Source organism: Scyliorhinus torazame, chromosome 14 (genome assembly GCF_047496885.1).
Source record: "Scyliorhinus torazame isolate Kashiwa2021f chromosome 14, sScyTor2.1, whole genome shotgun sequence".
In the NCBI taxonomy this organism is placed as follows: Eukaryota; Metazoa; Chordata; class Chondrichthyes; order Carcharhiniformes; family Scyliorhinidae; genus Scyliorhinus; species Scyliorhinus torazame.
In genome coordinates, this window is record NC_092720.1 from 44,269,503 (window position 1) to 44,296,021 (window position 26,519).

Below are 26,519 nucleotides of genomic sequence, written 5' to 3' on the forward strand. Positions count from 1 at the left end.
CCCGGAGGAAACCCACGCACACACGGGGAGGACGTGCAGACTCCTCACAGACAGTGACCCAAGCCGGAATCGAACCTGGGACCCTGGAGCTGTGAAGCAATTGTGCTATCCACAAGGCTACCGTGCTGCCCCATCATTGAACCTTCCACCATTGGAAACCATTTCTCCTTATTTACTCCACTAAAGACTTAATTTTAAACACCTTTATCAAATTACCACTTAACCGTCTCTACTTTTAAGGAGAAAACCCCCAGTTTCTCCAGTCCCTGCCCATTCTTGCACCAGGAAGTGTGCGCAGACATAAGAATGTTAATATAGCGTATAGAAATGAAGATCGCCTGCAAATGGCAGGCATCAACTGCAGGCAGTTTGCCATGCATTAACAACTAGTTGCAAGTATCAACAAAATTCAAGATTAACAACTCTTGAAAGAAAAAAACCTCTTTCACATTTAAGTGGTTACCATTTAAAGTGCTGGAATTAACATGCATACACTGAACGTCAAATATTTACACCATTTTTATATTAGCAATGTTAATATTTCAGATTTGGGTAATTTAATCACGTGGATAACAGCAACGTACAAATACTTCTTGGTATTGTGTCATACATCATTCTCAGTTAAACACACAGCACAATTAACCAAAAACTCCAGACTGTGAACAGAAAATAGGCAAAAATAAACCCTTTCAAAAGGTCAACATCACACAATAAGGAAAAGATGCAGGGAAGACAATGAGAAGTCAGTAGGAAAGGGTTAGATACTTCTCAAATACTTTATTGTCCAATTTTCATAACAACATAGAACTAATTACAACAGCTCTCCTTGCGTGAGTAAAAAAAGTCTCTCCTACTTTACTCACAGCTTCTATTATTGCACTAATTTTATAATGTGACACATCTTTCCTCTCCTAATCTGTAAAAGACTTAGTGGGTTCTGGATACAATGGATGGTGTACCAAGATAGTTTTAGATCAGTACAAAGTAGCTCTTATAAATATTTAATTGCATCTTTGCACCCCCCTAAAGGGTACTGGCTGTGCGATGCACTGCCATTGCTCAACACCATGAATGCAGATTCAGTACAGCTAGATAGTTCCCGTGAGAGTCTGGAAATTCAGATTGAAAAGCTCCTTCCAGGATTGCGAAATCACAGTACCAAAATAAGGCAGTTTATTTTCAGAATCATAACCAGAACCTCCACCTGCAAGTATCCAGCACTTAAATGAGATAAAGATCAATTTCTGATGGAAATACTTAGTTCAAAGACTCTCACGCTTCCTAATACAGAAGGAAGTTTTAATCATTTTTCACTTACTGATTTGATTTCAAGTAATTGGGACAATCAACTGTCACAGTGGAATTCATGCTTTAACCAAAGCAATGAATATATATATTCTAGGTTTACTTGTTCAGACTGCAAAGTTATGGGCAAATTTTGAAAAGATTTAACTATGGGTGAAAAAAGTCAAATAATGAAAATCTGAAATCTATTTGCAGTATTGTTGCAGAGCAGTACGAGGTTAGCAGTCTATACTCTTTCCCCCCCCCATATTTGAAAACTGAGCACCATCCAGAAAAATTCTCACCCTCAAACACTGACTCAATTCAATCAAGAATGCCTCCACTTTGTTTCCATCTTTTTGTTTGAAAGAAAAGACAAAATTAAAAAAAGTTCATACTAGTCAGATACCAGTTTTCTAGGTTATAAATCACATGATTGACCAGTCAAAAAATATTAAATGGCAAATGGAACTATAAAAGTAGGTACAAGTTACAGTATTGTAATGGTTGCGCTATTAATTCTGAGCACATGCGCTCAAATTCCACCATTGCAGTTTGTAAATTTTAATTCATGTTAAAAAAAAGTATCAGTAAATTGAGAATGAAGGTGTCAGATTGTTGTTTAAAAAAAAGTCACAAACCTGAGGTCCTCATCAGGATTGGCCTAAATGTGACTGCAGTCTCATACCAGTACAGTTGACTCAAATGCCCTCAGTTGCATCATATTGCTTGCGGTTCATGGAGGCTCATCCCTACCTTCTCAGGGCAACTAGTGATGGATGATAAATGCTAACCTTGCCAGCCAAGTTCACAATCAAACAATTAAAAGCAAACGGTTACATTGGCAGTATCCAGGTTTTCAACACCTAGGTACTTGATGTTTAAAAGGAAAGAACTTCTATATTGAGCCTGATTAGTCCTTCAGAGCATAAGATCCAGAGTTAGAAATAAAATACAAAAGAATAATATTTTTGTTTAAGCAGGAAGGGAAAATGCTTTTCATCAATATCAAGCATGGCAAATACCAGGGGGGACGAGGGATATAATGTGGAAACATTTGTACAAATTGTGTATATTAATGGTATGTTTAATGTTCTCTGTAACTATAATTGATGAGAGTTTGGAATAAAATACATTTTAAAAAAAGCATGGCAAATACATACACCAACTCTGAGATCAAATTATAATGTCACTCTGGCAAATTCATTCCATTGTTTTACTAATGAAATGGGGAAGCATAGCCCATTGAACGGGAGAGGAAAATATAGAAAAACAAGTAGATTGAAAATATGCCTTGATTTAAACATGTAAAATTTATGGCATTGATGCCTAGTGTTACCATTGCCTCTGACATTCACAGTACGGACCCCAGAGTCACTGCGTTTTTTGAATGAAACTATTTTCACTTTTAAACATGCTGCAGGTCAACACCATGACCTAATGGTCATTAAACACCTGTGGAAAAAGTGAAACTCTCCCCAGTGAATATGAAGAGGGGGTTCTCACTTAATACCTGGAACAATTTCTACACTAAGACTTCAGTTTTCCCCTTAAGTTAATGTAAATTTTACTACTTCCTTTAGGGTTCTCAAAATATGCAGACGATAAGGAAGTCTAAATTTATAGTCTACTGCTACATGCAATTTGTCAGCAACAGGCCAATCGAGCAAAGTTGTGCTTTTGTTAAGTCTGAAGGTGCTCAGGCCATGCATGCACCTGGAAAGGAGGGGAACTCTGCCACTGTGCCTTCAGTACTTCCTCCCTGCCTTCCATATGTCATGTAACAGTACTGGCCACACCGTTCTTCTGGAATGCAATTTCCTGCGAGGAGTTTGAATCAGCTCTTTCCTGCCAGCTCACTCCAAAAGCTTGCACTCACACAGTTCTCTGTAGATCAGCTTTCTTACTTCAGGCATGTCTTTCTGAGAAAATTGAAAGGGTCTTCCTCGAGCCAGGCACTTGCAGTACTAGAACAGCAACAGAAATACAGCATCAGCATACTGAGAAAGTTTCAAATTCTTTAAAGAAATGGCAAGTAGCAGATGGGGAAACACACCGCCAGCCACACCCATGTCAATACATCAGAGAACAGAGGAATCAGGACACAGCAGAAAGGGGGAAAGGAAGTATTTATGTAGCACTCTATCAAATTTCTCCGAAACAATTGTATAAATAATACAGTAGGCTAATGTGGCATCCATATTGTGCACACCAACACTGCAGAAACAGCAATAAAATAAATTAAATTAGCAGAAGACATTGGTGGCATAATGGTTGCACTGCAGTGTCAAACTTGATTATACATTGGAATGGTGCACTGGAATGGGCTTTGAATCATAAATCCTCTGATTCAGTGCTACCAATGACACAATGACAAGCTGAAATATACTACTTGGGTTGAGTACACGTGCCCAAATGACAAGAGTTGGGTTAAATTGTCTTTACTTAGTTATACTTTCCCAAATTGAACCTTAACAGTCCATTCAGTTTATTGTGGAGAGACGTTTCTCACTTGTCTGAATCTTCCCACTAGCCTGCACATTTCATGCATTCCCAATACGATTTTACACTTGAGAACACAAGAAATAGAAGGAATATGCCACCAGGCCCTTCAAGTCTGCCCCATCATTCAATATGACCATGGCCAATCTATGCTGGTTCTCCTTCTCTGTACCATTTCCTCATAGACTTCTATTCCTCGATCTATCAAATATTTATCCACCTCCAGTTTAAATAATTCTAATGATCCAGCCTCCACCATCCACCGGGGTGGAGAATTCCCGAGATTCACCACCCTCGGAGAAGGAAATTCTATGCATCACAGTTTTAAATGACCGGCCCTTTATCTTGTAGCTATGACCCCCTTGTTTAAGACTCTCCCACTAGTGAAAATATCTCACCATCTACCCTATCATGCCCCCTCAGGATCTTGTATGTTTTAATAAGGTCACCCCTCACTCTTCTAAACTCCAAGGTATACAGACCCAAACTACTTAGTCTCTCTTGATAGAACAGCCTTCTCATCCTAGGAATTAGCCTGGCGAATCTCCTTTGGACTGCCTCCAAAGTTACTATATCCTTTTTAGGAAAGAGGACCAAACCTGTACGCAGCATTCCAGGTGAGGCCTTACCAACATCCTATACAATTGCAACAAACGTCCCCATTTTTAAACTCCAACCCCATTGCAATAAAGGCCAAAATGCCTTTTGCATTCTTAACTATTTGTTGGACCTGCCTGCTAGTTTGTGATTCATGCACTAGAACACCCTAATCCCTCTGTACATCACCCACCTTCAATCTCTCTCCATTTAGATAATCTGTCTTTTCATTCCTCCTTCCGAAGTGCATGACCTCACATTCCCCCACATTAAACTCCATTTGAGAGGTTTTCACCAATCCAATCTATTTATATCTCATTGCAGAATCACAACATCCTCATCACAACATGCCCTTCCACTATTTTCGTATCACTGGCAAATTTGGAAACCTTACATTCTGTTCCTTCCTCCAGCTTATTTTTGTAAATAGTGAACAATTGCAGGTCAAGTACTGATCTCTGCGGTACTCCACTAGTTACATCTTTCCACTCTGAAGAGGACCCATTTATTCCAACTCTGTCTTCTATATGACAGCCAGTTTTCAATCCATGCTAACACACTTCCTTAATCTTTCTTAACCATTATGTCCCTTATGTTAAACTTCCAACAACAATCTTTGGCTTGGAAGGATCTAGGAAGGCAACTCTATTACAAGCAGTAATTGTTTGTTGGTGCTGCAAAACAAAGGTGAGATGCAACCAAACTGAAACATCACAGCACAACCTGACACTGAAGTAGTAACTTATGATTGTCAACATAATCAACACAAATCAGGTTTACCACAGATGATTTAAAATAAAAGTAAAATTAAGGCTATTATAGTCAAGAAATCCTTAACTGTGGTCTTCGAAGGATGTTTTAGTTATCTCAGGAATGCTCAACAATGACCTGGATGTGTGAAGGTTTACATGGCCACTCCAGTGATGTGACTAGGTAAAATTCTTACATTCTGCCTCTCTGTCCTTTAACAGAAAGATTTTTTTAAAGTCAGCCAGAAGCCAAATGATACTTAATGTGGTTTCAGAGAAAATTGAGATACTGAAGAGAAACATGTTGCTCATTTAAACAAAACATTTAAGCAATACTTGGCAGAAATCAATACCAAAGACAAAGAGATTGTATCTAGATAATGATCACCTGCCTTACAAGTTGGTGCTATGGGGATTGTAGTTGGAACATATTTTTAAAGCTATAAATTTTTATTGAAGCATGCATTTTAGTACGATAACAAATCATCTTGCTATTTTAGCAACATAACCACAAATTATGGTGAGTTCTCCAGCAAAGTAAAGGTTCAGAGAAGCAATAAATGGCCGCTTTAGAGAGTCCAGAGTTCTGGTGCTTAATTTCTGCTTGTATGCTTGCATGCGAAAGCTTAATTCACTATATTACTTTGATTAATAATTTAAAAAACTTTTTTTTTTTTTTTTTTTTTATAAATCGAAAAAAGTTTAATGTTTCAAAGCTTGGTGACCATTTGCCTCGCTTTTCAGGTGCTGATATTTTCAGCATTTATATCAGTATTATCAGATTTAAAACATTTGCAGTTCTTAAAAAACCATGAAACAGCATTAAAATATTTTCTGGCACCACAAAGCCAATAGAATCAATAATATAACAGTACTTCAGCCTGCACCTTATTGGTTTTTGATTTTCTCCCAGGTACTCTCCTAAAACAGCACTTCAAATGCAACACAGTTAGTGAAACATTTTGACAGAGTTCCAAAATGTAACATGCAAAAGAAAGGCTTAATTTCCACTTTCTCCTTGTGAAGGTGGTAATCATTGCTGGGTTGCAGTTTCATTTGGGCCCTTGGCCCTACAAACCATCAAACACATTCAAAGAGTATTAATTTTAAAGCCACCACATGTCCTGAAAAGCAAAGATACATAGCAATGATAAAGTCCAAATGTGGCGTTGTTTCTGGTTATGTACCTAGTCTGCTGAGGTTCCAATTACTCCTCGCTAGAAACCATTTTCAGCCTTCACAGATGATTTGAATATTTTATTAGTCACGAAGCTTCACAACCACTTTACAAAACTAATTCAGGGAAAATGAGAAGTTATCCTTACCTGAAGAACAAACACACCACAGTCGCTATCATTTTTCTGTTGAGGAATACACTAGGGACGGAGAACACAGACATTAAGTATAATATGCAAGCAGCCAATTTGCTGAAACTGTCATTTTAAAGCAACTCTACTTTAAAAAAAAAATGTAACCCTCCCTCCCAATTTCTTCCAATGGAGTACAACCAAGTCCATGGGGAAAGCCAGCGATAGCAGTCAACCCAAACCCAATCTTCAAAATCAGATTCACACACGTGCAACTCCTCGGCAGATTTACAAACCGGTTTCTTGTGCAGAGGGTCGGAAATTAACTGCAGCAACCCAATTACCAACCTGATTGAGGTCAGTACAAGGACTAAACATTTGCTGGTGGTGTGGTGAAAAGCGAGGATTACAGGACAATATAGACAGGCTGGTCAGAACAGTGACAAATGGAATTTAACCCTGAAAAGTGTGAGATGATGCATTTTGAAAGAACTAACAAGGCAAGCGAATACACAATGAAGCATAGTGACCTAGGATGTAGAGGACCAGTGAGATCTTGGGGTGCATGTCCATAGATCCCTGAAGGCAGCAGGACAGATTGACAAGGTGGTTAAGGCGGCAGATGGGATACTTGCTTTTATTAGCCCAGGCATAGAATGTAAAAGCAGGGAGGTCATGATGGAGCTGTATAAAACACTTGGTAGCTCTAAAATGCTTGTTAGGCCACAGATAGTGTACTGTGTGCATTTCTGGTCATCACACTATAGAAAGGATGCGATTGCAGCACAAAGGATGTAAAGGAGATTCCGGATGTTGCCAGGGCTGAAATGTTTGAGCTATGAAGCAAGGCTGCTTAGCCTGGGATTGTTTTCCTTAGAGCAGAGAAGGCTGAGGGGAGCTGATAAAGATGTACAAAATTGAGGAATATGGATGGGGCAGGTGGAAGGAACATTTTCCCTTAGTAGAAGGGTCAATAACCAGGGGGCAGGAGGTCTAGAAAGGATTTGAGGAAAACCGTTTTCATCCAGAGGGTGGTGGAAATCTGGAACTCACTGCCTGAATGGGCTGCAGCAGCTGGAATTCTCACGACATTCAAGAAGCATTTAGATGGGTACTTGAAAATGCCACAGCATACAAGGCTACGAACCAAGTGCTAGAAAATGGGATTCGAATAGATAGGTGCTAGATGGCCTGTGCAGACACAATGGTCTGAAAGGCCTCTTTCTGTGCTGTAAAACTCTGACTGGAAATACTCAGGTCAGGCAGCATCTGACAGGAGAGGAACAGAGTTAATTTCAGTTCATGAACTTTCATCAGAACTGTAATGATAAAAAGGTCTTTTGACCCCAAACCCAAAACATTAATTCTAATTCTTGCTCCATAGATGCTGCCTGACCTGCTGAGTATTTCCAGCATTTTCTGTTTTTATTTCAGATTTCCAGCATCTATGGTATTCCGCTTTTCAATTAGTGTCCAGAAAGAGGAGCCAGAGTTGAGGGAATTAGTCAGCTTTCATGTAGAACCGAAATCACCCAACTTCAACCAACAGCAACGTAAAGGCAGACTACACTAAAGCTTCGTATTTATAAAGCTAAAGTACCATATGTACAATTTATGGCTACATCTGTAGTAATCAGTTAGTTAATTCCAGTCTGGAGCCTACTCGAAGTTGAACTTTAAGCAAGTTAATCTGCCTGAATCTTACCGTCGTGGCAAAAGCTTTCCACCCTTCCAGGAATGCAGGAAGATTTCTCTCACCAGCTTCTGTCTTTAAATACCTCAGAATGTTCTGTGAACCAGAAAAGTTGGGCAAATCAGACATAAGACAAGAAATAAGAAACAACATGCACCTTTTCGAAATTGCTCCAAGTTACTTTACGAGGAACAGAGAACTCAAACCTAGACTCACCACCTCACCCCCCACATCAATTTTAATTCCTCCCTGAAGGTGTTTACTTCAGCAACATGTTTCCACACGTGGCAGTTATCCTCTAGTACCTTACTCCAATTAGCTTGGGTAAAAAAAATTTAGAGTACCCAATTCATTTTTTCCAATTAAGGGGCAATTTAGTGTGGCCAATCCACCTAGCCTGCACATCTTTTTAAGTTGTGGGGGCGAAACCCACGCAAACACGGTGAGAATGTGCAAACTCCACACGGACAGTGACCCAGAGCCGGGATCGAACCTGGGACCTCGGCGTCGTGAGGCAGGAGGGCTAACCCACTGCGCCACCAAATCAATTTACCGTCATAAGGCAACAAAGGCACCCATGTCAACCTTATTGGAGTTTGATTTTTGCACCCCACAGCAGTTCCTAGAGTATTTATTCAAACTAAATATTTCAAGAACAACATTGCGTTCTACAGACGTGCTGTAAATATTTTAACAGGATTAGAAGGTGCCGTTGCTATGATGCTACAATATAGCCATGTTAAAGGAGGGCAGTAACCAGTTTGTGTTCAGGATTCTTCAAATAACAAGTTGCTAGTTTTGGTCAAGCCAACACAGAAGCTGGCAGATGGAGCTTGAAGTAATTGCATTGAGGCAGAAAGGTTTATATTTAAGTATTTATTTACTTGATAACTATTATACTCTAGGCTGCTCATGCTCATAAGTGGCTCATGGAACGGAGAGAAACAACACACTTCCTAGCTATGAAGTGAAGGCACTTCAGCAAAATAATGTAATTCAAAAAATAATCAATAATAAGTACTTTGAACAAACATATAAAATTCTGGAGACACTATTGGGTACAAAAGCCAATGTTCAGTGGTCAGCAATTTTCTTACTTATCAAGGAGTTTCATCTGGTAACATTTCAAAGACTTGGAGTATCTCTGTTCAGGTTTATTTCACTGGGATGATTTTACAACTCAGTCCACTTTTTGGTGGAATATCCTTATACCACTTCCTTACCTTGCAGGTCAGCTGTTCGGGAGAGAGAGGGAGCCAGGACCTTGGAAACAGCGCGGGAGTTTCAAAAAGCGCGGGAGCTGCGAGGCAGAGGGGACAGTTTAAAAGGGCGCGCTGTGGGTGAGGTAAGTACTGCATAACCACTTCCTTACCTTGCAGGTCAGCTGTTCGGGAGAGAGAGGGAGCCAGGACCTTGGAAACAGCGCGGGAGTTTCAAAAAGCGCGGGAGCTGCGAGGCAGAGGGGACAGTTTAAAAGGGCGCGCTGTGGGTGAGGTAAGTACTGCATAACCACTTCCTTACCTTGCAGGTCAGCTGTTCGGGAGAGAGATCAGTTTTGGGAGCAGGCCTATTGGCTGACTGTAAATCAGGAAGGATACAAAGGGTGTGGCTGAAGTGCCTTTAGAAACAGAGTGCTGAAGGCAAACAGAGTGTATCTGAGTTTGGGTAAGGCTGAGTTCGGGTAAGAGGGGAGTGACAAAAAAAAAAAAAAAAAAAAAATCAAGTTAATTAAGTAAAGTAATTAACTAGGTAAGGGAATTTGGTGCTCACCTGAAGGAGGTGCAGAGAAGCAGACCTGTGAGGGAGTCTCTGGAGCAACTACATCACAGCCAGCAGGTAAGTGTTTGGCTTGTAACTGGTAAGTGATTTCTCTCTCTTTGACTTTCTCCTAGCTGTGTAGTGTAGTTCAAATTTAACTTCAGGTTTAAGTCATGGCAGGTGAGCTCAGACCCGTGTCATGCTCCTCTTGTGAGATGTGGCAAGTCAGGGACCCTTCTGGTGTCCCTGACTCCTTCATCTGCAAGAAGTGTGTCCAACTGCAGCTCCTGTTAGACCGCTTGACGGCTCTGGAGCTGCGGATGGACTCACTTTGGAGCATCCGCGATGCTGAGGAAGTTGTGGAAAGCACATTCAGTGAGTTGGTCACACCGCAGATTAAAATTACTGAGGCAGATAGGGAAAGGGTGACCAACAGACAGAGGAAGAGTAGGAAGGCAGTGCAGGGATCCCCTGCGGTCATCTCCCTCCAAAACAGATTTACCGTTTTGGAAACTGTTGGGGGAGATGGCTCACCAGGGGAAGGTGGCAGCAGCCAGGTTCATGGCACCGTGGCTGGCTCTGCTGCACAGAAGGGCGGGAAAAAGAGTGGCAGAGCTATAGTGATAGGGGATTCAATCGTAAGGGGAATAGACAGGCGTTTCTGCGGACGCAAACGAGAATCCAGGTTGGTATGTTGCCTCCCTGGTGCAAGGGTCAAGGATGTCTCGGAGCGGCTGCAGGGCATTCTGGAGGGGGAGGGTGAACAGCCAGCTGTCGTGGTGCATATAGGCACCAACGATATAGGTAAAAAACGGGATGAGGTCCTACAAGCTGAATTTAGGGAGTTAGGAGTTAAACTAAAAAGTAGGACCTCAAAGGTAGTAATCTCAGGATTGCTACCAGTGCCACGTGATAGTCAGAGTAGGAATGACAGGATAGCTAGGATGAATACGTGGCTTGAGAGATGGTGCAAGAGGGAGGGTTTCAAATTCCTGGGACATTGGGACCGATTCTGGGGGAGGTGGGACCTGTACAAATCGGACGGTCTGCATCTGGGTGGGACCGGAACCAATGTTCTCGGGGGGGTGTTTGCTAGTGCAGTTGGGGAGGGTTTAAACTAATGTGCCAGGGGGATGGGAACCGATGTAGGAAGTCAGTGGGGACAGAAACAAAAGGCAGGAAGGGAGAGTGTGTAAAGCATGACCAGAGAAAGCAGGGCAGAGAGCAAGGAAGGTCTACATTAAACTGCATTTATTTCAATGCAAGGGGCCTGACGGGCAAAGCGGATGAACTCAGGGCATGGACGGGCACATGGGACTGGGATATTATAGCTATGACTAAAACATGGCTAAGGGAGGGGCAGGACTGGCAGCTCAATGTTCCGGGGTACAGATGCTATAGAAAGGATAGAACAGGAGGTAAGAGAGGAGGGGAAGTGGCGTTTTTGATTAGGGAGAACATCACGGCAGTACTTAGAGGGGATATATCCGAGGGTTCGCCCACTGAGTCTATATGGGTGGAACTGAAAAATAAGAAGGGAGAGATCACCTTGGTAGGACTGTACTACAGGCCCCCAAATAGTCAGCGGGAAATTGAGGAGCAAATATGTAAGGAGATTACAGATAGCTGCAAGAATAATAGGGTGGTAGTAGTAGGGGACTTTAACTTTCCCAACATTGACTGGGACAGTCATAGCATTAGGGGCTTGGATGGAGGGAAATTTGTTGAGTGTATTCAGGAGGAATTTCTCATTCAGTATGTGGATGGACCGACTAGAGAGGGGGCAAAACTTGACCTCGTCTTGGGAAATAAGGAAGGGCAAGTGATAGAAGTGCTAGTGAGGGATCACTTTGGGACAAGTGACCATAATTCCATTAGTTTTAAGATAGCTATGGAGAATGATAGGTCTGGCCCAAGAGTTAAAATTCTTAATTGGGGCAAGGCCAATTTTGATGGTATCAGACAGGAACTTGCAGAGGTAGATTGGGGGAGACTATTGGCAGACAAAGGGACGGCTGGTAAATGGGAGGCTTTTAAAAATGTGTTAACCAGGGTGCAGGGTAAGCACATTCCCTTTAGAGTGAAGGGCAAGGCTGGTAGAAGTAGGGAACCCTGGATGACTCGAGATATTGAGACTCTGGTCAAAAAGAAGAAGGAGGCATATGACGTACATAAGCAACTGGGATCAAGTAGATCCCTTGAAGAGTATAGAGATTGTCGAAATAGAGTTAAGAGGGAAATCAGGAGGGCAAAAAGGGGACATGAAATTGCTTTGGCAAATAATGCAAGGGAGAATCCAAAGAGATTCTACAGATACATAAAGGGGAAAAGAGTAACTAGGGACAGAGTAGGGCCTCTTAAGGATCAACAAGGGCATTTATGTGCAGAGCCACAAGAGTTGGGTGAGATCCTGAATGAATATTTCTCATCGGTATTCACGGTGGAGAAAGGCATGGATGTTAGGAAACTAAGGGAAATAAATAGTGATGTCTTGAGAAGTGTGCATATTACAGAGGAGGAGGTGCTGGAAGTCTTAAAGCGCATCAAGGTAGATAAATCCCCGGGACCTGATGAAATGTATCCCAGGATGTTGTGGGAGGCTAGGGAGGAAATTGCGGGTCCCCTAACCGAGATATTTGAATCATCGGCAGCCACAGGTGAGGTGCCTGAAGATTGGAGAGTGGCGAATGTTGTGCCCTTGTTTAAGAAGGGCAGCAGGGAAAAGCCTGGGAACTACAGACCGGTGAGCCTAACGTCTGTAGTAGGTAAGTTGCTAGAAGGTATTCTGAGAGACAGGATCTACAAGCATTTAGAGAGGCAAGGACTGATTCGGGGCAGTCAGCATGGCTTTGTGCGTGGAAAATCATGTCTCACAAATTTGATTGAGTTTTTTGAGGGAGTGACCAAGAAGGTAGATGAGGGTAGTGCAGTAGACGTTGTCTACATGGACTTTAGCAAAGCCTTTGACAAGGTACCGCATGGTAGGTTGTTGCAGAAGGTTAAAGCTCACGGGATCCAGGGTGAGGTTGCCAATTGGATTCAAAATTGGCTGGACGACAGAAGGCAGAGGGTGGTTGTAGAGGGTTGTTTTTCAAACTGGAGGCCTGTGACCAGTGGTGTGCCTCAGGGATCGGTGCTGGGTCCACTGTTATTTGTGATTTATATTAATGATTTGGATGAGAATTTAGGAGGCATGGTTAGTAAGTTTGCAGATGACACCAAGATTGGTGGCATAGTGGATAGTGAAGAAGGTTATCTAGGATTGCAACGGGATCTTGATCAATTAGGCCAGTGGGCCGACGAATGGCAGATGGAGTTTAATTTAGATAAATGTGAGGTGATGCATTTTGGCAGATCGAATCAGGCCAGGACCTACTCAGTTAATGGTATGGCGTTGGGGAGAGTTATAGAACAAAGAGATCTAGGAGTACAGGTTCATAGCTCCTTGAAGGTGGAGTCGCAGGTGGACAGGGTGGTGAAGAAGGCATTCGGCATGCTTGGTTTCATTGGTCAGAACATTGAATATAGGAGTTGGGACGTCTTGTTGAAGTTGTACAAGACATTGGTACGGCCACACTTGGAATACTGTGTGCAGTTCTGGTCACCCTATTATAGAAAGGATATTATTAAACTAGAAAGAGTGCAGAAAAGATTTACTAGGATGTTGCCGGGACTTGATGGTTTGAGTTATAAGGAGAGGCTGGATAGACTGGGACTTTTTTCCCTGGAGCGTAGGAGGCTTAGGGGTGATCTTATAGAGGTCTATAAAATAATGAGGGGCATAGATAAGGTAGATAGTCAACATCTTTTCCCAAAGGTAGGGGAGTCTAAAACTAGAGGGCATAGGTTTAAGGTGAGAGGGGAGAGATTCAGAAGGGCCCAGAGGGGCAATTTCTTCACTCAGAGGGTAGTGAGTGTCTGGAATGGGCTGCCAGAGGTAGTAGTAGAAGCGGGTACAATTGTGTCTTTCAAAAAGCATTTAGATGGTTACATGGGTAAGATGGGTATAGAGGGTTATGGGCCAAGTGCGGGCAACTGGGACTAGCTTAATGGTAAAAAACTGGGCGGCATGGACTCGTTGGGCCGAAGGGCCTGTTTCCATGCTGTAAACTTCTATGATTCTATGATTCAATAAGTTATCAAAATCCTGGTAACACAGAATTTATCACCTAAATGCCCATTGCTAGCATCAAAAAATATCCTGCAGCTCACCTGATTGTCTTTTTGGACACGGTGCTCGACATTTGACCCGTCATCTTCAGAGCCCCATTAGTTCCTTTACACCACTTCCTGTTTTGGGAATAACCAACCAAAAAGCTGGAATGTTTTTAGACTTGGACATTGCATTTTTTCATGTATATTGGGTGTTGAGAATTCTTATAAAGGGATCAAGGAGACCCCCCCCCCCTCAACCCACATTATATGAGATTAACTGCCTAACTCAAGGGTAATTTAGCCATGGGATGGTGACAAGTCCTCCGCTTTGCCCCACTACACTTTTCCCCCCTGCTTTCTGCATCCATTATTCTTCCTTTTCTTATTCAACTTTCCTGTTCAAAATATTGGCCTTCCATTTACAATTCCCCTTCTGATTTCGTCACTTAGATCTGGTTCTCTCAAAAATGTAATATTTTATTTATTTTTGAAATAGTGGTCAGCACAATCCAAATGGGGCAAGAATTACGTAATTACCATTTAGTAAGACAACATCAGAAGCTGAAAAAGATTATAGCCTCAGCGAGATCATCGGACTAATTCTTGACAACTGTTGTTACTGGACTGGCTCACACTTTGTAACTTTCTCAGGTTTATACAAAGAAACAAAACTGGGAACCATACTCGGAGTTGTCAGTAGCACATTAAAAAGGGAAAGTAGCCTAGGATAGCTCTGCAACATAGGTCAAATGTCTATTTGAGGAAATACCTATGTGTATATTGTTCTGTCCTATAAGGATGACATGAATAAATCAGAGACAAGGGCAATTTATTTTTGATTTACCCCAGGAAGTGATGCAAAGGAACTTCCTGTGCATATTTTAAAAGATAGTTTTAAACCCCTCCGCGGTTCATATTTCAGTACACAATGTTTCCATGCCGTACTACACATGGTTAGACAGCATCCTCTACATTTCTAAATATTAACAGAAGCTGTTTAAAAAAAATACAATATTAGGTGGTTTGTGAATAATACACTGAAGCCAACTGGATGATGCTTACTGTTCTTGCTGACAGTCTGAATCCAGTTTAAATTGATGCAATACAAAACTCCCCTTTCTACGTGGGGTAAGTGAAATGAGCACAGCAGCAGTTATCCACTTTTGAATCACTGTGCATTCACATTGCAGAACCAAGCACAAATTAGCAATATCATCTAGAGAGGACAGAAGGGCAACGGTTTGGCAAATCAGTGCCATTTTGGTTCAAGATTAGGGAACATTTTTAATTAAAAATAAATAAATTTAAGAGTGCCCAATTAAAAAAAAAAAAAAAAGAATTTAGTGTACCCAAATCATTTTTCCAATTAAGGGGCAATTTAGCGTGGCCAATCTACCTAGCCTGCACATCTTTGGATTGTGGGGGCGGGACCCACGCAAACATGGGGAAAATGTGCAAATTCCACACGGACAGTGACATGGGGCTGGGATTGAACCTGGGTCCTCAGCACCATGAGGCAGCAGTGCTAACCACTGCGCCACCGTGTCGCCCTATTAGGGAACATTTTTGATAGCTGGGGGAGGTGTAGGAAACAGAAAAGTCTTTGCTTTGCATTAACCTGTGCTCTACTTGATCTTTGACATGATGGTGACATCAGGGACACTGTAAATTACTCCATTCTTTAGTTAAGAACCATCACCTTGAGGATCACAAAACATCCTCCTCAAATATAGAGTAGAACAATCAGTACTCTCTCAAATTGTAATCAGCAAGTTACTGGGGTGAATTACAGATGTGTATGATAGAATCATAGAATCCCTACAATGCAGAAGGAGGCCATTTGGCCCATCCAGTCTGCACCGGCCCTCTGAAAATACACACTACCCAAGCCCACTCCCCACCCTACTCCAATAACCCCTGTACATCTTTGGACACTATGGGGCAATTTAGCATTGCCAATCCACCTAACCTGCACAATTTGGACTTTGTGAGGAAACCGGAGCACCTGGAGGAAATCCATGCAAACACGGGAAGACCATGCAAACTACAGACAGACAGTCACCCAAGGCTGGAATTGAACCTGGCGCTGTGAGGCAACAATACTAACCACTGTACCACCGATGCTCTCCTCCGAATTCTAGATGAATGGACAGAACACAGATGAAACATTATGCAGAAATGGACAGGTTGTGCCAAATGGACTGTTTATGTGCTATCTATCTTGTAGTATATCGATCCTGTAGTGTATCCTCTGTAATATTGCGTCAATGCTAAGTAAGTGCACCTTCTTTTTTCTACAATCTGGTAACTTCAGTTCCATTTGGGAGAGATCACCTATCACTTGAATCCTCATGCTTCATCCTCTTATGAAGCCACAATACAAAGTACTGTTATGTTTTGTCACACTGGATCACAGCTACAGGTTATAGGATCAATCAAACTAAATATTGAAACAAAGGCACCAGCAACCTGGAAATAAATTACCTGTTTTAAAAAAGTAAAGTTCCCACAAACAGCAATGTGATTGTCAGCAAGTAATTTGTTTCTGTGATGTTCATTGAGTGATAAATATTGGCCAGGATATGGGCGATAACATCATTGTTGTTCTTCTTCCAAATAGGGTCATCAGAGTTTTTGCACTCAGTCGAGAAAGCAGTGCAGCCTTGATTCAACATCTCATCTGAAAGATGGCTAGAACATAGGCCATTTAAGTCGAGGCTCTGACAGTAACACTCCCCCAGCACTGCACTAGAATGTTAGCCCTGATTCTTGTGCTCAAGTCCTGGAGTGGGACTTGAAATCACAACCTTCTGACGCAGAGGCAAGAATGTCACTGGCTGAGCTACGGCTAACCCCGTCATTAATGTTAACCATTACATTGCATGGTAGCACTCAACCAGAAGATTCAAAGTTTCAAACTCTGTGTTCACTTACTGAATAAATAAAAACTGTGACATGTAATCATTGATACAGCATAGAATTTAAGGTTGGTCCAAGAATTATTAGTTTGTTTGGTTACTAGCATATTTTGTAATGTATCAATAACAATGATTGACCAACAAATGGATTCAAACATTAAACCATCCAACAAAGTCCTGCTCCCAGGCAGAATCTTCCAATGGAGCTGTATACGTATACACCAACTCAAACCATTAAAAAAAATCTATTTGGTATCAATCTTCTGTTTAGTGGCTTTTATGGCTCTTCTACAAGGGTACACAAGTTTATCTGATTGTATATTATTGTGGCTGACAAGATCCCTTAACTCATAAGACAAATGGATTTTAAAACACCCCAGGAAGAAGTTACATTCCAATTGTAAATATGAAATGCTCATATATAAACTGAATTTCTGTATCCAAATATTTGAAAAAAACCTTCAACATCAGTCAGAACTCCATCTGGCCATTTTTCAACCTTGAAGAAAACTTCCGGAGAATGGCTACTCTGGGAAATGATATGCTGTGCAAGAAGAAAGGTTCACTCCTTTGCCTACATCGAATTAACTGCTCACACTGGGAATGCTATAACTGTCCTCACCATCCCTTCGCTAGAAAAGGATATCCATATAAGCAGAGGATCAAGCTCCCTGATTGAATGATCTACTGCTATTCACTGCATAGACTTACACATGAAAACACTGCCATTTAGGAGAGTTTCTATTAGTACTCATGTAACCATATTTCAGCTGGTCACTGCCTTCAAGAAGGGACAACAAAAAGGTGTTAAAAAAGTGACCAGAAATTACTTGAATGATTGCCTTACCTGAACACAGGAATTAAAATGGATGCCTTGAGAATCATAGAGACAAATTTTCCTATTTGGAAGATCAACTGTTAGCAACGACCAATGAATTTCCAAATGAATAGGGATTAGTAACAGGGCTTTACTGAATAAATCCACCTAAACAGAAATAACAAAATAAAGTCAGGCAGACAAATTGGCTGAAGAAAACAAGAACCTGCAGCTTGAACATAAGGTTCCGAGTTATGGAACAAAACTTGTGCAAAAGCAGAGGCAATGTATAAAAACATAAAATAGTTTGGGGGTTCTACTACTGGTTTTGGAATGGAAGAGAAAAGGACAACTTTTAAGGTCTTAAAATTATGAACTGGAAATAAGAAGTTATTTTAGTGTAGAATTAGTAGACATGATTATAAGCTGAGGATAGCCTGAATTTAATTCCATTCTTATGCGCGAATGACATTTTAACCTGACTATTCAGAGGTATTCTGCTTTAGCATGTCGATGATTAAAAGATTTTAATGGCATTTTGGTCCACTTTGTTGTTGCAATTTCCATCGAGGAGGTAGAATTAAGAGCTGAATATTATTTAAATGGAGAAAGACTGCACAAAATTGCAGTAGGGGGATTTGGAGATCCTCATGCATAAGTCACAAAAAGCTAGCATCCAGGTTCAGCAGGTAATTGGTTAGGCAAATGGAATGTTGGCCTTTATTTCACAGGGAATGGAGTATAAAAAATAGGAAGTCCTATCAAAACTGTACAAGGCACCAGTTATACCACACCTGAAATATTGTAAACAGTTATGGTCCTCTTAACCAAGGAAAGATACATTGGCATTGGAGGCAGTCCAGAGAAGATTGATTAGGTTGATCCCAGGTATTGAGGGATTTTCTGATGAGGAGAGGTTGGGCCTGTATTCATTAGAGTTTAGAAGAATGAGAGGTGACCTTATATGAGACATATAGAATTCTCAGAGGACTTGACAGGGTCGCTGCTGAGAGGATGTTTCCTCTCCAGGGGCTGGTTTAGCACAGGGCTAAATAGCTGGCTTTTAAAGCAGACCATGGCAGGCCAGCAGCGCATGTTCAATTCCCGTACCAGCCTCCCCGAACAGGCGCCAGAATGTGGCGACTAGGAGCTTTTCACAGCAACTTCATTTGAAGCCTATTTGTGACAATGAGCGATTTTCGTTTAATTTAGTTTCTTGTGGGAGAGTCTAGGGCCAGAGGCATAATCTCAGAGTAAGGTGTTGCCCATTTAAAACAGCGATGAGAAGGAATTTCTTCTCTCCAGAGGGTAGTGAATCTGTGGACTTCTTTACCGCAGAAGATTGTAGAGGCTGGGTTAAGTATGTTTAAGGCTAAGATAGACAGATTTTTAATCAGTAAGTGAATTAAGGGTTATGGAGATACGACGGAAAGGTGGAGTTGAGGATTATAGAAGATCAGCCAGAATCTCATCGAATGGTGGAGCAGTCTCAAAAGGCCTACATCTGCTCCTATGTCTTATGGTCTCAAGCACAAAACTTGACATTTCTGATACATTCATGTCTAATGAGTGAGAGAGAACAGGTCAAGTCCAAAATAAAGAAAAAAATAAAACTGGGGTGTTTAAAAATCGGTACATTAGTTAGAATTTCACACATCTGTTGGTTGGCTGTTACAATTCGGAAGTCTGTAAAAATGTGCGTGTGCGTGAGTTATGCTCAAGGTTCATCCTTTTAAATACCTAAATCTCGAAGGATCCAAATCAAAAAGGGTAAAATTCTCTTCAAAGTAATTAGACTGGAAAACATGGGAATGCTAGCTTAGATTGACTATACAACAACTTGGAAGTGGTCATCAGTTTTAGTATAGGGGTTGGGTTGGGTCAGAACTATCACCGATATTTGAAGGGGTCTGTTGGTGAGAATGCAGGCTTTCCACTCATGTAAAGACATGATTCCATCGGGACTGGTCAAGTCAATTCATCATACAAGTGGAAGACAAAAACATTATGCAGACATATATAGTGAACAACATTATAATTTGCAACAAAATGTTCGGAGTACCCCACGGTGTTCACAACATCGATAGCTTTCACAACAACTCATAAACTGTTTTCCTAAAATACACTGGACTTGCTGGTTGCCACAGTCCACTCCCTCAATGACTCACCTTTTTCGTCCACCTCTTAACTCCATTGTATCCTTTAGTTTGAAGCTGCTTGTAAAAGAAGCTATTGAAGAAGTGAACCTGGAAAGGCAAATAAGTAAACTTAATGAAGCAGAAACCGCTTAGCATGAGGCGTCCTTGCTTCTCCTGCCATCCAGAGTTTAAAAGGTGTATAATACAAGTCCACTTTTTGCCAGATTTATGCCCCCTACCTCTCTTGAAGGCATTAATAGCTGCCAAAGTAAAGTTCGATACAGATGACAACCACCCTTTCCTCAGTGGCCACGTTTCACAAGTATTGGCCAGCTACATGCCAGAATCACAGTTGAGCCTGATCCCGTCCTCACAGGCTAACCCATATACATGCAGCTGCAGCAGCGGTTACTGGATTTAACTCAAATATATTTTATAAAATATATTTTAACCAGGGGCACTAAAGCATCAATGTTGCCCATCCAGATGTGATCACCTAATTGAGAACACACTGGGGATTAGATTTGATGCTTCCTGTTATGCACAGACCAGCAATTCATTACTTTAAAGAACTGAGGGAGGTGCCTTTTATCTTAAACAAAATGCTTCTTTCCCCTTCAACCCCTCATCTCTCCCAATCAAGTAGGAAGGCAACATAAACGGCTGGTTTAGCACAGTGGGCTAACCAGCTGGCTTGTAATGCAGAACAAGGCCAGCAGCCCGGGTTCAATTCCCGTACCAGCCTCCTGAACAGGCACCGGAATGTGGCGACTAGGGGCTTTTCACGGTAACTTCATTGAAGCCTACTTGTGACAATAAGCGATTATTATTATGTTTCGGGGATTTTTTGTACTTTCTGGAACTGAATGAGCTGGCTAACTCAGTTGCAACACCGTAGTTTGTTATAATTGAAAGACATGAACACCAAGGAACTCTGAATGAAACAGTGAGGCATACTATCAAAACTATAACAATCAACCTTTTATAAAAGGTCAGCCTTTAGTATTATGATGCATAAACTCACCTTATCTGGTACTGCATCTACAATCAGTTCTCCATACATGTTTATTATCTGCAAGGGAACCAGACAGTTAGCTATTTGTTCACTACTACATACTCCATTTAGCTAAGGTGATACTTCCATTCAATAATGTTGAAAATATATCACACTAGCAGTGGAGATTACAAAATTATACAGGAGGTGGTAGAAGGTGGCTACTACAACCTTCCCTTAGTCTAAAAATAGCTCATTTTTATATGTTTACACCTCTACCTCACTCTAACAATAAACCAAATTGTCACCTTTCTGAAGTACATGTGACCCTCACAAGGGTCTATTACAGATAAACATTTCTGGCACAACTTGTCCTCTTGTCTGACCTGATCGTTCAACCAGTTTTCTCCATAAAGCGTAGCCAGGTCATCCAAAGTCAAAACATGCTTGTTGTAAACCACTTGGAAACTGGACACTGGTTTGTTCACCTGCGCTTTCTGATACTTTCGTACTTCCATTCGGATGAAGACCTTCCTGAAACACACAGAACATAGAGGATACAATTTAAAATGGTCTCTGTACTGAGAGGGGGGCCATATTTAGAATGAGCAATGCTCTTAAAGGACACTCAAAGTGGTCACATTTTTAATAGAAGCACAAGAGGAATTTTCCACCAGACTTGAAGGGTACTTATGCATTTTCTTCCCTTCTTAGCGGAAAGTACCAACTGTCACCAAGGTTTGGTTGCTCAGGCATGAGCAGAATAAAGTACCTCACACAAGTGGGAGCCTAGCCCGTGAATGTTGGCAAGTTGTTTCACTGTGGACAACATCACAGCCAAATCTCACTCAACATTTCAGCTGAAATAGGTTTTTCTGTTTGGTGGTGCAGGTGGACTTACAGAAAGTGAAATGTTTAGATTATAACCATAAGCAATGTTGCATGTCCCTGCACAAGAGTGGCTGCATTTCATAAGTAATTCTTTGGAAATTGAGCGATAAAGCATGTTATAAATGTGAGTTCTATTTTTCATGGCTTCATTAAGAAACATGTATAGTTACACATAACACGAGCCATATACTTGCTGAGAAATCACAGATGAAAGGTTTAATTTATTAGATATGTTTTCTTTGCAAAATCAAGCAGTTCCAATAATGCAGTCCAAATGGCTTTGGACTACTGAAATGAAGCATGTAAAAGCACATGCAGGCAAATGTCTTAGGGGACATTTTTGTTAATTAAGCCATTTGATAAATAAAATGTTACCCCTTTACAAAAGCTAAATCTCAAAGTCAAGGAGAATCTCAAATGGATCAGGAAAACAAACTATTCAAGCATTCATCACAAGGTGCTCTCTACCACACATACCTGTCGTGGAAATCTTGATGAAAGATCTGCTCTAGCTTCATCAGAACATCATTCTCGGTAAGTGGGATAAGACTCCCATACTTTCCCAAAAACTCATCTAGGAAAGCTGAGAAAAGCAAAATATAGATCAGAAAAGTACATTGTCCAGTATTACTCATAGCCTGGAGATAATCACACACTAAAACATGTGGTAGAAACAACCAGTTCTAGAGTTCACTGAACGTGGATCATGCTCACTAACTATTGAAGGAACCTGTGGCACCTACTGGCTTCGCGATCTACTACAACAGATAAGGTACAGTTAATATAGTTTGCAGTTTTGCTTTCTAAGCCCTGGTTTATAGGTGGTGCATGGTACAGCAAGAGATGTTCTTTGCTTCTGTTATATCAATAATGCCACCTGACCCAAAAGTAGCACAAAAGAGGAGAGTAGGGCATTGATATATGCAAGCAATTTAAATTTATTTAGGGTGTCTCCGCCCAAGGGGGGTAACTGAGAATGTGAGATTAAAATATTTCTGAAGATGGTAAGATTTTCTTTAAGATCAAAAATATCAACTATAAAAAGGATATACATATTCCTGGGATACAGGAAGTGATTTAACTTTCAAACAGACATGTAAAGAGAAACTGAGTTAGCGTTTCAAATTCGTATAACTCTTCATCAGAGCTCTGAAGTCACACAGACTTGAAACATCAACTTTGTTTCTCTCCACAGATAATGCCAGACCTGTTGAGGTTTTGCAGAATTTTCTGTTTTAGTTTCACATTTCCAGTACCTGCAGTATTGTACTTTTAGTTCAACGTTTGAGTACTTTGACTCATTGAGAACTTGTTTAACTAGAACGCTAGAAACTGTCACGACAAGCTAAAAGAAGATTCCATTTTCAAACTGAACAGCTTCAGTGATCCTTCTATTAATAAAGACCCAACCATATTTTGGGCGAGGAACTCACCAACCACTGAGTTTAGCTACACAGACCATGAAGGTTCAGTCCACAGTTGATTCTGAGTTAGCCTGGGGCATTACAATTAACCATAGGTACTCGATTAAGAAGAGGGAAATAAAAGCCACCAACAAAGAGAGCAAATTGGGGCCCATCTTTGAATGGCAGGTCAGACTTAGCTATTGTGCTCTCTACTGCTGTCACAAGAACACAAAAAAATAGGAGTGAAAAATGAAATGAAATTAAAATTGCTTAATAGGAGTGGACCATATGGTCCGTCGAGCCTGCTCTGCCAATCAGTATGGCCATGGCTGACCTTGGGCTTCAACTCCATTTTTCCACCTGCTCACCATGTCCCTTAACTCTTCGCAAAACCAAGAATCTGTCTATTCCAGCCTTAAATGTGTTCCAACGATAGTTCATCCACAACCTTCTGTGGTAGAGAATTGCAAAGATTCACAACCCTTTGAGTGATGCAATTTCTCCTCATCTCAATTCTAAATGAACAGCCCCTTATCCTGAGAGTGCTTTAATGTTTTAGATTTCCCAACTGGAGGAACAACCTCTCAACATCAACCCTATCGTGCCCCCTCAGAATTTTGCTGTTTTCAATCAGTTTGACTCTCATTCTTCTAAACTCCAGAGAATACAAGCCCAATTTATTTAGCCTATCATAGGACAGTCCCTTTATCCTAGGAACCAATCTAATGAATCTTTGCTCCATCCAATGCAACTATAGTCCTTCTTAAGTGTGAAGAACAATACTACACACAGTATTCCAGGTGTGGTCTCACCAAAGCCCTATACGACTAAAGCAAGACTTTTTTATTTTTGTACTCCAATCCCCTTGCAACATTCTATTTACCTTCAAATTGCTTGCTGCAGCTGCATGCTAACATTGTGTTCCTTCTACAAACACACCCAAGTCTCTGAACGTTATAAATGAAATGAAAATCGCTTATTGTCACAAGTAGGCTTCAATGAAGTTACTGTGAAAAGCCCCTAGTCGCCACATTCCGGCACCTGTTCGGGGAGGCTGTTGCGGGAATTGAACCGTGCTGCTGGCCTGCCTTGGTCTGCTTTCAAAGCCAGCGATTTAGCCCTGTGCTAAACAGCCCATTGTGAAACAGAAGTTTCACTACTTCTGAAAATTATTTCTATTCTTATGATCAAAGTGAATAACTTCACACTTCCCTGCACGATATTCCATCTGCCATTTGTTGACCACTAACATAACCTATCTACATCCCTTTGTAGCCTTTGTGTCCTCTACACAGCTTAGCTTCCCACCTAGCTGGGTATAATCAGAAAACCTTTAAAAAAATTTTGAGTACCCAATTCATTTTTCCAATTAAGGGGCAATTTATTGTGGCCAATCCGCCTACCTTGCACATCTGTGGGGGAGAAACCCACGCAAACACGGGGAGAATGTGCAAACTCCACACTGACAGTGGCCCAGAGCCGGGATCGAACCTGGGGCCTCGGCGCCGTGAGGCAGCAGCAGTAACCACTGTGCCACCGTGCTGCCTCATAATCAGAAAACTTAAATGCATTACCCTGTCTCTTCAACAAAGTAATTAATGTAGATTGTTTTAATATGATGCCTCAAAACTGATCCTTGTGGCACTCCATTATCCACTGCCTGCCAACTTGACAATCCAGGTTTATGCTCAATCTCTGCTTTCTATCCATTAACTAATCCTCTACCCATGCCAAAATACTGCCCCCAAATCCACAAACCCTTATTTTGCATATTATTCCCTTGTGTGGCACCTTGTCAAATGCTTTTTGGAAATCCAGACATACTACATCTATCGATTCCACTTTATCAACCCTACTAGTTTATCCTCAAAAAACTCCAATTTGTCAAGAAGGAATTCCCTGTAGTAAAACCATAATGACTTGTTGAATTGTTAAGGCCTCCTTATAATAGATTCTAGCATTTCCCAACAACTGATGTTAAACTAACTAACCTGTAGTTCACTGTTTTCTCTCTCCCACCTTTCTTGAAAAGTGTAGCATTTACTAATTTCCAATCTAATGGGACTGTCCCCAGATCGAAGAAATTTTGGAAAATCATTGCTAGCAGTTCACCATCTCTGCATCTACCTCTAAGAACGTAGGGTGTAGGTCAAGTTTTGGGGATTTGTTGCATTTTAGACCCCTCGCCATTTTCACAATAGTTTATCTCTGCTGATATTAATTACCCCAAATACCTCATTCATGTTAGCCCCTAGGATACCCTCTATTTCTTGTATTAAACGTGTCTTCTACTGTGAAGGCAAACAAAATATTTGTTCAATGCATCTATTATTTCCTCATTCCCTGTGATAATTTCATCTGTCCTTGCTTCTCAGGGGGCAGCGTTTACTTTAGCTACTCTCTTCCTCTTTATATGCTTACAAAAAGCTCTTAAAATCTGTTTTTATATTCCTGGTTAGTTTACTCTCATTCTATCCCCATTTGTATCAGCTTTTTCATTTTTAAAACACTTCCAATCTTCAGACCTGCTACTGTTTTTTGCAACATTGTAAGCCTCTTATTTTAATCTGATACTATCTTTAACTTCCTGAGTGAACAATACAGCACAGGCATAGTCCCTTCAGCTCTCCAAGCCTGTACCGGTCATGCTACCACGTTTGGCCAAAATCCTCAGCACTTCCTTGTGCCGTATCCCTCTATACCCATCCTATCCATGTATTTGTCAAGATGCCTTTTGAATGCCGTTCATGTATCTGCTTCCACAACCTCCCCTGGCAGCGCGTTCCAGGCACTCACCACCCTCTGTGTAAAAAAACCTGCCTCGCACATCTCCTTTAAACTTTGTCCCATGGACCGTAAACCTATGCCTCCTAATGACTGCCCCCTCCACCCTCTATCCATGCCTCCCTCAATCTTATAAACCACTATCAGGTCACCCCTCAACCTCCGTTGTTCTAATAAAAATAGTCCAAGACTATTCAGCCTCTCTGCACAGCTAACACCCTCCAGATCAGGCAACATCCCGGTAAACCTCCTCTGCACCATCTCCAAAGCCTCCACATCTTTCTGGTAGTGTGGCGACCAGAATTGTGCTCAATATTCCAAGTGCGGCCTTACCAAGGTTCTATACAACTGTAGCATGACTTGCCAGTTTTTAGACTCATCCAATGAAGGCAAGCATTGCATATGCTTTCTAGACTACCTTGTCCACTTATGTTGCCACTTTCAAAGATCTGTGGACCTGTATGCCCAGATCTCTCTGACTTTCTATATTCCTAAGAGTTTTGCCATGTGGGGCTGGTTTAGCACA

At 41.3% G+C, this 26,519-nt stretch overlaps 1 protein-coding gene across 1 annotated transcript in view; it reads right to left on the reverse strand.

Moving 5' to 3' along the window:
* Window positions 1–757: 757 nt before the first annotated feature.
* LOC140389686 (uncharacterized) overlaps window positions 758–26,519 on the reverse strand; it is a 45,155-nt gene continuing 19,393 nt past the window's right edge. Inside the window, exons 3-10 of the mRNA XM_072474063.1 lie at window positions 22,281–22,386; window positions 21,299–21,446; window positions 20,943–20,990; window positions 19,949–20,026; window positions 17,811–17,948; window positions 8,145–8,228; window positions 6,458–6,508; window positions 758–3,251 (exon numbers count right to left, since the gene is read on the reverse strand). Of these exons, the coding sequence (XP_072330164.1) occupies window positions 3,141–3,251; window positions 6,458–6,508; window positions 8,145–8,228; window positions 17,811–17,948; window positions 19,949–20,026; window positions 20,943–20,990; window positions 21,299–21,446; window positions 22,281–22,386 (764 nt within the window). The 3' untranslated portion in view covers window positions 758–3,140. The remainder of the gene's footprint in view (window positions 3,252–6,457; window positions 6,509–8,144; window positions 8,229–17,810; window positions 17,949–19,948; window positions 20,027–20,942; window positions 20,991–21,298; window positions 21,447–22,280; window positions 22,387–26,519) is intronic.